The sequence below is a fragment of the Cryptomeria japonica genome, chromosome 10 (assembly GCF_030272615.1).
Source record: "Cryptomeria japonica chromosome 10, Sugi_1.0, whole genome shotgun sequence".
Taxonomy (NCBI): Eukaryota; Viridiplantae; Streptophyta; class Pinopsida; order Cupressales; family Cupressaceae; genus Cryptomeria; species Cryptomeria japonica.
Genome location: NC_081414.1, coordinates 627827572 through 627840449, shown reverse-complemented (window position 1 = coordinate 627840449; position 12878 = coordinate 627827572). Strand labels below are relative to the sequence as shown.

The window sequence follows — 12878 nt, the reverse complement described above, 5'->3', positions numbered from 1 at the left end:
TTTTCCATGTCTAATTTTGCTATAGACACTAGGATGTTCGCTGGTAAGAGTTATCATCCATAATGGATGTCTAGCTTTTTAAGTCTTTTTGTTAGAAATTACAAAGATAACGGCTGAATCCTGCTCTGCTGGTACACATAGGACATCATTTACATCCATAATTCTTGTTTGTTGTCTAATTATAAAAAATATTCTCTATTTTCATTAGCAAAAATTTTAAAAAGCAGAGTCTTATTAACAGCATTATTCTTATAGTTAGAATTCACATTTGAGTGGGGGATCAAGCAACAGTACCTTTTAAGAGAAATGAGATGATGGCAACAAGAAACCAACAGAACATGCAAAAAGTAGGTTAAATTTACATGACACAAATTGTCTTTTAAGTATCAGGGAAACTGAAATTTAGAACACTAAGTACAAATTTTTGCACATATAAGATTTTTTTTCATGCTAAGCAATTCTCTTAAAAGAAGTTGTGATGTTAATAATAGGGAGTGGGACATCTGCCTTTCATCAAACTTCAGAGGACATCTGCCTTAGCTCATATCCCAAAACTACTTTGCCAAGTGCAAAGTGTCTCCCTAGAATATTAGCAAGACAGAAATACTCAACAGAGTATCACAAGAAATGCCAAGAAAGTTAATACCGAAGAATTACAAAAGGAGAATGACACAATTGTGTCCCCCCATGTAGCATTTCATGCATAACAATGCCACAAGGGCCACACTTATGCAATTTTCAGACTGAAGTTTCTAGAGACTCCTAATGCACAACAGATAAGTTACAAGTACATTTCTCATTGCAGTGCAATGTACTTGGGAATAGCAGAAAGTAATTAGACGAATAGAATATAGCTGAACAGGAATCATATGGAAAGCCTGCTATTTTCTCATTTAAAGTATTTGGCTATTTGCAAATACTCCTGCTTACAGACGATCATCTGCAGTAAACATCCTGATCTATTTGTGGTGGTATTTGCTGGATTTCGGTGTTAAGTTCTTGCTCAATCTTATATCTGCAATACAATAGAGAGTCCTGAGAATGTGCACTGCATAAAAAGCAGACTTATGCAACACTACTAATGATAGTTAACATCAACGATAATGATGATACTTACAAATTAAAACGATCCTCATATGTTATAAGATTTACAGCAAGCCCCAGATGACCAAATCTCCCAGAGCGTCCCACCTAGAAAATATTTGGCGACATGTAAATTTTAGTTCACTTAAATAAAGAAGCCTAGTATAAAAGAAAATGCAATGAAACAGGCAGATGCCATCAAACATCGCTTATTGTTTGCACAATTCTTTAGACTCTCAAACAACAGTCACAATTGTAGATAGGAAAACAACATACTCTGTGTAGATAGGTTTCTGAATTCTTTGGAAAGTCAAAATTGATCACAACATTAACTGCTTGGATATCAATACCCCTTGTAAAAAGATCTGTCAAAGTGTTTGGAAATATCAAAAAATCTAGACATACAAATAGTCAAATAAATAGTAAGCATGAAAATTCAATGACATAAAAGTATACAGGTATAAGGTATTTATGCACCTGAACAGACAAGGTTTCTACAAGCACCATTGCGGAAGTCGTGAAAGACTCTGTTCCGGTGAGATTGAAGCATCTTGGCGTGTATGTAAAAGCATGAATACCCAAGCTCTGTGATCTTCTTGGCCAAAAGTTCAACTCGATTGACAGAATTACAGAAAATTATTGACTGGTTAATTTGAAGCTGCAACAACCATAAAAATATGGGACTATCAACAATAAAAAAATAAAATGATAATTACAGATAATCATTTCATTGCTTTTGCGGTTACATATTGACAAGATTGGCGGAGATTGTTATAACCATTAGCAAACTTCATTGGAATGGCAAACATTGGAGGGCTTTGACATTATGACTTAATCTTCTACTATACTAGCTCTCGAAATACCACTCTTAAGCACTATCAATTAAATACATTGTTATCTGACCTATCAATATAAAATAAAAGATAGTCCTAATTGCATATACTACTCATCAACATAATTGTAATTGAATATTTTTCAAATTGTGAATGTAAACAAGTTCTTAAGTTTTTTTCCTCCTAAAATAAGCTTCATTGGGACAACACAGGGCCGGGATAATATGAAGCATTAACCAACCTTTGAGAAAAGTGTGTTCAGACAATGAACCTTCTGCCTCTCCTCAACAAAAGCATAATACTGAGTAATACCTTTAAGTGTTAGCTCATCCATAAGATTGATCACATAAGGCTTCCGCAGAAACTTATCTTTGAACGATTTAACAGTCACAGGAAATGTGGCTGAATACAATAAAATTTGACGATTTTCTGGAAGGAATGCAATTAGATGCTCTAGCAATGGTTGAAACTCTTGAGAAAGAAGTTTATCTGCCTGCCAAATGAGAACTACCATCAGTATCTGTTGTGAAAGAATAATTGCAAGCCACCAAGCACATTGCTTTGTGATAAATTGCAATATAAACAGTGAGCAAAGATGCAAAACATTCAAAAACAAGAACATAACAGTAAATAAATTAAATCATAGTTTCTCATGCATCAAGATTTCTGAGACAAAAAGTGTTCCATATTTATGGCATTAAGGTACAGAGACAAAACTATTATTGCAATAGAAGTTAAAGCATATGAAGTTCTCTTGAAACAGATAAAACTCGGCAGACTTGGTATTAAAATTTATTCTTGACTAACTTTTGTCAACTAAATAAGTCCTAATCTGATCAAACATTTTTTTCAGGTTCTGAACTTGGACAGTGTTGATGTGTGTTTTATGCACATGCAAGCATCAGAATAAAATACCAAAGTACTTTACCCTCTTTTGAACAAAATCACCTCAAATGCTAAGGGTAAGATCAACTAAAATGATTCCAAGGTTTCTACAGTCAGGTCTTCACGAGTGGGTAACTCAATGGTCGATGTGAATTGTTATTTTCACTTGGGGACTTACACAATTGTTCGAATCAACTTTACTTATCATGAATGTGGAATGGGTGTGTGATAACTTAGGATTTGGCAATGTAGTTCTTGACTCAATTCTAACAAGACTTTCTAAAAAAAGGACAAAAGAGAATAGGGATAGGAAATTTATTCTAAACCTAGAATGCAAGAAGTGATGAACAAATCAGTGGAGTCAAACTAGGCAAGGTCTCACCATCAAGTCGAACAAATTATGACACAAGCTTAGTGCAATCATCCAAGGTGTATTTCATAGATTTTCAAATTACTACCATCAAACATTGATACCATCCAAGTTGATGCATAACAATGGACATATAATAATCGAAGTTAGGTTTGCATAAATTTCCAGTTGACTATGCACAACACACTTACAATTAGCAAGAGGCTAGTGGTATGGATAAATGGATTCCACACAAATACATTCAATAAATTCTTTCATTCAATCTAACAAACATGAAAGCAAATTCTAATCTAAAATTCTAATCTAACTTGGAGAAATTGAGAACCTTGAATGCAAGACAACACTTAAACAAAAATCACCATCAATTCGAACAATGATTTATATTCAAATCTGCAGCATCTACCAACAATTCTCAAAAATCTCTCTTACAAATGAGAGGGCAATGGGGTATATATAGAGTCTCATACAAAATGGATGGCCAAGACTAAATCAAAATCAAGGACCAAGATCATGCCAACAAAGCCCTAGAGTTGCCCTAATTAGGGTTTACATGAAAAATGGAGCCACCGACATATGGCCCAATAGAAAGACATGTAGTCATCAAATAGGGAGTCTTCTAGAAGATTTCGTCCTGCACCTCTTTATCTCGCAGCATAATCCAAGAATCTAGCCAATACAAAATCTAACTCCTCCATGGAAAGCTCGGTAAGGTATCATGTTGTAAATCAATCGCGTCCAATGCATCCGAGAAAGCATCCAAGGTCTTCTCCCAATCTGGCATAAGCTTCTGTGAACTGTGAACATGAATCAACAAAGAGACTAAATCATCCATCTGACTCTTCTTCAAAGAGTCCAACTGATTCTCTCTCAACTCTGCTAAGTGTAAACCACTGGCTTCACTGACATCAACTCCCAATAATTCCTCAATTGAGGCAAGGATCTTCGACTGAATATCATAAATTGATCCTTCCATCTCTGCACAATTCTTTTGTGTGTTCTCATAAGTAGATTTATTCATGGCTAATGAACAATACCAGCCATGGAAATCATATGTCTCCATTATGCACAATATTCTCCTTAATCAATGTGGACGCAAGAATTTTCTTCAAAGCTTTGAGCCGTCGAATAGTCTTCTCTTGAATACGTTGGAATTCTTTCCAAACTCCCTCCAAATACTGTATCCTGAACATGAGCCATGTTGTCCTGTCAAAAGCCTGGACAAAAAGAGTAAGGAAATCATCCGCTTGTCTCTTTGTATCTTCAATCCATTTCTCCACTTTCGAGTGTGTATCTCTCGTTGCCTCATAATGTGTATGTAGTCCACGATCAACTACAATAGGGGAAATAAGGGTGGGATTCTCACACCTTATCCCTGCAATGTACTCTCTAAGTCTGATATTCTCTTCTTTGTACTTCTCTCTTTTCTCAATCTCTCGATCCAATCTCGCACTGATTGCCCTGAGAGTATCCAACCTCTTGAAATTCTTGCTCTTTTGTAGTACGGCCAAGGGCAACTGAAGTAATCTGAAAATCCATGGGAGTAGCAACGTTCGTTGTCACATCTTCAATAGGAACAACCACCAATGCAATCTGCATTCCTATCTCATCTTTAGCTATATGTGACAAAATCTCATCTTTCTTAGGTTCTTTCTCCTTGTTGCTCCTAGCTAAGTAGTCATCAATATCGTCAATAGGTTGTGCCTCTACCTCAATTAGGAATAGCGGCCATCTCCATACTTTTCATCAGCCAATTATGAATAGCGGCCATCTCCATACCATCATCAAGACATATCTCTTGATCAAGCTCTCTCAACGTCGAGATAACATCATCATCATCAAGATCATCTCTGGTCAAATCGTATACATTCTTCCCCAAACTAACCTCCAAGAGGACCGTAGGAGATCATGACTGATCATCATCTTCATTAGGTGGAGCAGATGTAGTTGTGGCATGTAAATCCTGAACATTCTCCGGTAATTGGTAGAACATTGCTCAAACTCTTTGTTCTGTTCTGGCACTTCTACTTCCTTAACTGATAAGACACTAAAGGGAGGTGAAGGAATGATAATCTTTTGCTTCTTCTTCTTAACCTCCTCAATCTTCTTCCCTCTAGCCTTGACTTCTCCTAGTGTGTTCTTCCTTCGCTTGGGAGCTTGACTCTCCTCATCTACATGAATCCTGATATCACTGATCGTCATTTGATCATCTTCGGAAGAGGACTCTTCATGTTTCATCTTTTCATAAGTGAAGTAACACCCATGTCAACTAACTTGTTCATCTGACTGTCTACCCATCCTCGAAAGAAACTCAAGACCTCTCATCAATACATTCAAATCTGTCACTTCTTGTTTTGACCAAATAGGCAATAGAATAGCCTTGTTCATTTCATTCTCATATTGTGGATGTGTATGATCCTTGTCATCTAATATCTGATCAAGAACAAGGAAAAGTCCACACTTCCTCATAAATCCACTGACATTCTAAACCACATTCTTCTTTTCACTCCTTGCTCGTCCATCAAGTTGGCCCAATAATCTTCTAAGTCTACCTTGTGGATGAACTTATCTCCCCTAATCCTTCCAACTTTCTTATTTGGATCAAACCTTTTTCTTCTTTTGTATGTCAGAAGGTGATAGAATGCAAGTTCTTCAATTGTTGTGCTAGTTGTTGCGGCAGATTGGCAAATCTCCAATGTCTTCCCCACCGAAATAGGGAATGACATGCCCGTTCTATGTTTGTCCCTCTAGATAGAATCAAGCTCCAAAAGTTGTCTCACCACCTCCAATAATATCATTTTGTCTATAGGATATATAGGAAGCATGCAAGGTTTGGATTGAAATCCATGAATCCTTAGGTATGTAAGTGTGGGAAACTGTATGTACCATGATCCATATTTCTCTATCAGCTCTGTTGCCTCCTTGGACAACCTCTTGTGCATCCCACCTTGCAACATTCGCATTATGTACATAGTGAATGCATCATTCACTCTCTTATAATCTTCAATTTGATACATGTTCAGTTGTGGATAGCATTCATAACTCATGTATTGCCCTTGTCCATACCTTACTTCACCTCTGCATATCAATCCTTTGTAGGTAACAAATCGTGCAAGTAGATACACCAGGTAGGAAGTCATGGCGAATGACTTGGATCTCTCCACATTCCTCAACTAAAAATCCAAATGGTCACTTGTAATTTTTGACAAATTAATATGTGTTCCTTTCAGACAATCCTGGACGAAATAGAACGTCTATCCATCATATATCGCACCCTGCGGCATCCCAACACTCGGTTAAGCAGGAATACTAAGTCACTATATTCATCTTTGAAATTTGTGCACGAGTGTCTTGGAAGTCTTGGAATGATGAGACCTAGGTTCGATCATCTATTCCTTGATCACTACGGTCTTGCATGCATCCATCTTCTTCTTATATCTTTCTTCATGATGGCACCCTTAAGAGTCTTGATCGTTCGGGAGCGAGGATCATAACGTCGTGCACACTCCAAGATTAACTCGCTGCACTATATGGATTGCGGAAATCCAACGGCATGATAAATACCACTCTTAATAATGTTTACATAAGTTGGGGAAGGAATTTGGCTTCCAATTCCAAACATCTGTTGCCGCATCTGGCCCATGTTCAAGAAATGCATGTTTGTGTCTGTAATCTCCTTCCATCTGGACGACATCTTGGATTTTGGATAGAATCCTACCTCAACAATCTTCTACTGTTCCCTTCGAATGCTAATTCCGAACTTCGACATTGCACCTGTATGAAGCTGGAAGTTAGACACTTCAAAAAATTTATCCTGATAACTATTTTCAGAATTGAATAAGTTCTGATTTCTTAATGATTTAGACAAGTTTATGGATAGAAATCAAGAATTTTATCCACATTTTAAATGAATTTTGAAAATAGATCAAAAATCTGACAATATTAGGGTATGAAACCTTCATGAACTTTATTAAAATCATCAATTTTCAGACCTAGCAAAGTCTAAAGATACCTCCTTATACTTAAAAATTTCATCCAAATTAGAGTGCAAAGGAGTATACCGGATCGGGAAATGGACTAGGAAAGTTGTGAAAAGTAGTGTTTTCACACAAAAGTTGTTTGAGGACACCTTCCCAAGTCAACAATGGCTACCAGCAAGTCTGAAGACAAGCTGCAACTCTATAAATCAGTCATTAAAATCATGTTGCAATCACATGTTATGCAAAATCTACGATAAAAATAAATTTCCCAAGGCAAAAATGAACAAATCTGAGCACGTATGTAGAGCAGGAAGTGAATTTTCAGTCTGAATACAAGTCTGAGTTTTCAGACTTACCAGCAACTCTAGGAATGATAGTAAATTCATAAAATTACCAAGCAATGGTACAAAAATGCACTCCAAGTGAAATCGCCCAAATAGGTAGGTGGCTGGAAATAAATATTTTCTGAGGACAGCCCCTTGACAATGGAGTTTCAGATCTGCAACAGCACTTAAAAGCTTTGAGAATACACATGTAACCTCTCCGAACAGCCCTGGACAAAATCGTCTAAGGCACAAATGAGCTGTCAATAAAATGTCTAAAAATGACGTGCCCAGCCAACAATGGAGGTAGAAAATCTTCAGCAAAGGTGGAAACATCAGGTCTGAAGACAACAATGGTGAACTTCCAGCAATGGCGCCAGCAATGGTCAAGGAAAATGCACCCAAAAATGGAGGAAAATGACCCCCAAACCAAAATCGCCCAGCTAGGAGGGAATGGCACCACCTTAAAAAAATCGCCAAATCTGAAAAATCTGCAACTTAACTCACTCCAATGGTCTCCAAAATAAATTGCCTATGGCTGGGAAGGAAGAAAATAAACAATGAAGCACACTTTCAGCCTCAACGGTGTCAATTTGACACTTCACCAAATTCGCCTAGCTGGAGAAATTCGCCCAAATCAGCAACACACTTGGCAATAATAATAATATTATAATGCTGACCTTCCTCTTTTAAACTTGTTTTTGCCTTGAGTTTTCACCACACAAGCAATGTGGGATAAAACTTTGTTACTTATACTTGCCTGGGGAAAATCGATTTGCTTCTACAAGGTGAAAATCATTTAATATTGATTGCAAATCATTTATTAATTGTTTTTATTTTTTAAATAATCATCAACGTATTAAAAACAATTAAATTGGGTCACTTTATTAAAAAGATTTTAAAATTTGATCCAAAATTGACCCATGGGGAAATTCAACCCCTATTTGGATTAAAAAATCCAAATAAAAAATAATTAAAATGATCAAAATTCACATCTGGAGGAAAATCGGCCCCTAGTGGGATAAATATCCCAATAAAAATTCATCAACTTTGTATAAAATTGTCTCCAGGGGAAAGTCGATCTATGTCTAGAGTGAAAATTCCAATCCAAACTTGGGGGAAAATCGACCCCTATTTGGACATTTATCCAGACCCAAAATCATTAAAATCATCACTTGTGGAAATTTGTCTAAGGTCTGGAATCACTATCCGCATTAAAATCCATGAAATCTCGTTACAAAAGTCCTAGTGGAAAATCGATAGGCATCAGGAATCATCATTTTAGTCCTCATCAAAGTCATCCGCAGTCCTGGTGGAAAATCGTGGGTTGTCAAGAAAATTTCCCACACAGTGCCAAATTTTTACCATCCTGGTGGAAAATCGTCCCATGTCTAGATAATGAGTGAGAGAAAAATGAGGTCCATAAGAAATCCAAGGGAAATTCACCACCAGTCAAGATTTTGAATGGGGGCAAATTATGGGTCATCGGAAATGTGGGGGAAAGAGCACCTCCCATAAGAAATTTTGACATTTTGACTCTTAGAACATGGATTTTCATCCGGAATTTAACAGTTTAACCACTCAAAATCATCTGGACACTTAGAATTTTCAATAAAACGCATCAGGACTTGGGCAAATTTACCAAAATTTGGGCGAAACAAAAGGAAACCTATCGGGATAAAGTGCAAAATCAACTTGAATAACTTCCTAGAAGCGAGAAAACAACTCCTAAAAGTCCTAAAACACCTTAGCACTTAAAAATCACCGACAAGGATGTTCAAAAACACGTTAACGCTCAAAAGGTTTACACTTAGACAAAAACTAGGATCATTTAAAATCTCAACTTTTACGCACTTGATCCTATAACTTCAAAACCTTAAACGACAATTAGGCATGATCAAAAATTCGAGACTCGGGCATGGGAACTCAAAATTGCCCATTATGCTGCCAAAACCCTAAACTAACCAACGCAAAAAGCAGGAAAGAGGGGGTCCCTGTTTGCGATGGGGCAATGTGTGAAAAGGTCACAACGGATAGTAAATATTGTATGATAAACCAAAAGGATATTTAGCAAAATCCATAATTTAGAAACTCAAACAAACAGAAGGCATAACAGAAACCAAGTTCAAAGATGTAGCATGAGACTTCACATTTTCTTATACTTAAACTAACAGCTCCAAACAAAAATATGTTGATCAAAAACCTATGCTGACAATCAACATTGCAAATATAATTATAATCAAGGCTTCCATTGATGTAATCAAGTGTTATACCTCATTCAATCAAATCAATGTGTAACCAAAAAATAATTGTGATTCGAACAAAAAGTCCCATTACCTCATCCATGACAAGCATTGTACAATCTTTCAAGTTGCAAACACCCTTTCTCACAAGATCCAAAACTCTGCCTGGTGTTCCAACTAGTAGATGTACTGACTGGTACAACCGCATGATATCATCTTTTAAACTAGTTCCTCCTGTAGTAACCATTATTTGGATTTTCAAATGCTTGGCAAGCTCTTTGCATACTTGCGATGTTTGAAGTGCCAACTCTCTTGTCGGAACCAATAGGAGAGCTGCACAGAAAGTTCATACAGCTTAGTAACACAAGAAAGCCAAAAGAAAAGCAATGCAGTTGGATGAATATTTACGTCCTCAATCGAACACTAAAACTGACTTTTTCAGTCCTCCAGCTTTCCATGGTTTAAACATAAAATTACAGAAAGCCAATATGAATCCAACCTATGAATCCTCACAACAAATTTCTGCCATTTAAAAACATTACTAATCAGTAATATAAGTAGACAATTGTTACCTTCATCATTTAGTTGAAAGCATTAATAATTACCCAAACTACCACTTAAATGTGACCATTTCAAAGCAGTAGTAGCAAATAAAAGTTTGGTTTTCACAATATTAAAATTAAATGCTATGATTCATTCCAGAAATTCTCCTGTTTGTAACCTTGATTTCTATAAACAACAGGATATATTATTTAGAGATGTAGTATAGGACAGTAACTGAGAGGTGAAAGAAAAAAGATAAATTGGCAATCTTTCAAGAAAGACAAAAAGCTTTAGTAGCATCAGGTTTTACCAGAGAGTTTATGTGCCACAAAACACGTAGCTTCAAAACAAAAAAAAGTCAAACTTCACTGACAAAAAGCTAATAAATTTCAACATTGAATGCTGTAAAATTACCGTGTCATAAAGGACGTATAATGCTAATCATGTAGATTGTTAATAAGCTTTCAATGATGCCCACTAACTGCAAATAATAATTAAAACAGATGTCTTTAAGAGCAAATGAGAGAAAGTATCACAGATGAAATGACTAACGATGGAAATCAACCATCAAGAATTAATTGTACTAGACAATTAAATTCCAAAAAAGATAAAAACATTTATGATTTAGACAATGTTGACTGTGGCAGCTCCAATTCAAAACAAAAAGCTGAAACATGTTGTGTGTTTGATAATCCTCAACTAAATAAGAATTGTAAGACAAAACAGGTTCATAACCTTTGTCAATCCAAAAGCACACTTTGGGTTGCAAGTTGATATGATAACATCCTCGTCACCAGTAAACATCACTTAAAAAGCATTTTGTACTTTGTGGGTCTCCTAACTTTGTGATAATTACCAATGTACATAAAAGAAGAGTTATAGAAGAAATGACAGCTCGGAGTCATGCACATGGAATTTTAGCACGTTTAAATTCCACAAAAAATAAAATTATAGGAACACCTTGTATAGAATTTTTATTCTGATCTATCTTCTCTAAGGCAGGGATGCAAAAGGCAGCTGTTTTTCCAGTCCCATTCTTTGCTCTTGCTAGTATATCACTTCCAGTTAAAGCTATTGGGATACTTTCTTCCTGAATTGGAGAAGGCCTTTCAAATCCCTTCTCATATATGCCCATAAGTAGCTCTCGCTTAAGAAAATAGTCTTCAAATTCATTTCCCTTGGTAGCAGTTACATCCTAATAGTACAAGAAAGCTAGTGTTAGTATAGAAAAGTAATTTTCTATAAAGCAGTTGAAAGCCAAGACAATATATTTAAAATCAGAAATCATGCAAGTATAACAACTATAAGAGGTGCACCGTGTAACAACTAAACCGCTTAATGGAAAGCTAAGCTACTTTAAGTTGGTAAATAGGAGTTCATCACATTTATCAGTGTTTATTTTATATGTGGTCCTTTGTATGTGCATATTGTATCATAAGGATAAATTGCCAGCAATGGTAGTAAAATTCTTACTTGGTGAACTAGCAAAAGGCAGAACGTGTGTTTTTTAAGCATACATAAGTTAGGGAATTTCCTGTCCTCATTAGGAAATAAAGATCCAAGATAATACACTAACATCTCTTTAAAAGCATAACTATAACAGATGCAGCTCACTGATCTATTGATCCATAAGCTTTGATACATATATAACAGAACAATTAACACATAAATTCACCAAGTGCAGCAACTGGCTTCACTGTTGTGTTCCCCATCCCTTGTTAATGATGATATATACAAAACTTTATCACAGAGCTCAATCTCAGATTTGCTGAAGAAATTTCTAAATCTCCGACTTTAGTGCTAATGGAAAATTCCTCATACAAGAAAAACTCAAAGTTTACAATGAGTTTTCCAGCTAGGAGTACACATAAACCGGTCAGCTATTGGAAAATGTGTAGTGTTATGTTACTTTAATCAAGATCAAGCCCTGCTCCACATTATGAACATGTTTGGCTTGCCAAAATTTTGGATGCACAAACATGCTCCTTTCAGCAACTATCCAAACAAACACTAAAGGCAACAAAACAATTTGCAAAGGATAATTTTGTTGTAGTACTATTCCACACACTCATGGCATAAGGCTTTTTTGTTCAAGTATTTTACATCAAAAAGTTCCACTAAGCGTCTATGGTGTCATCAATATCAAGAGTACATAAAAAATATCAAGCACTATAATTGTCATACAATATATAGAAATCAATTTTTTAAGTCATGTAAAGAATCAATGTCTGCTAGGAAAAGTACTTCGCATCAAGGTTACCCCGAGTTTCCGAGATGGGGACAATGGGGGACGGGTTTCCGGGACAGCAAAAAATTTTGCCAATTTTGGGGACAATAGGGGACAGCAAAGGGGATGGCTATATAAAATGTAGGGAAAATTTTTAATTTTTAGGGAAATTTTAAATGTTCATATGAAAACACGGATAGAACATGCATATATACATTATATTCATATGAAAACATGGATATAGCATGCATATGAAAACATTTTTAAATTTATAATATTTAGTTTTAACATACAACATTTGTGTTCAACTTCAAAATTCATTGTCAATACTCAATATGCATTCATAATTCAGAATTCATTGTCAATATGTTTGTGATATTAATGAAATAACATA

General features: G+C 35.8%; 1 protein-coding gene across 1 annotated transcript in view; it reads right to left on the bottom strand.

Moving 5' to 3' along the window:
- Positions 1–339: 339 nt before the first annotated feature.
- Positions 340–12878, bottom strand: part of LOC131036169 (DEAD-box ATP-dependent RNA helicase 8) — a 102565-nt gene continuing 90026 nt past the window's right edge. The window contains exons 3-9 of the mRNA XM_057967989.2: positions 11218–11452; positions 9809–10047; positions 2158–2409; positions 1561–1741; positions 1360–1448; positions 1118–1191; positions 340–1015 (exon numbers count right to left, since the gene is read on the bottom strand). Of these exons, the coding sequence (XP_057823972.1) occupies positions 937–1015; positions 1118–1191; positions 1360–1448; positions 1561–1741; positions 2158–2409; positions 9809–10047; positions 11218–11452 (1149 nt within the window). The 3' untranslated portion in view covers positions 340–936. The remainder of the gene's footprint in view (positions 1016–1117; positions 1192–1359; positions 1449–1560; positions 1742–2157; positions 2410–9808; positions 10048–11217; positions 11453–12878) is intronic.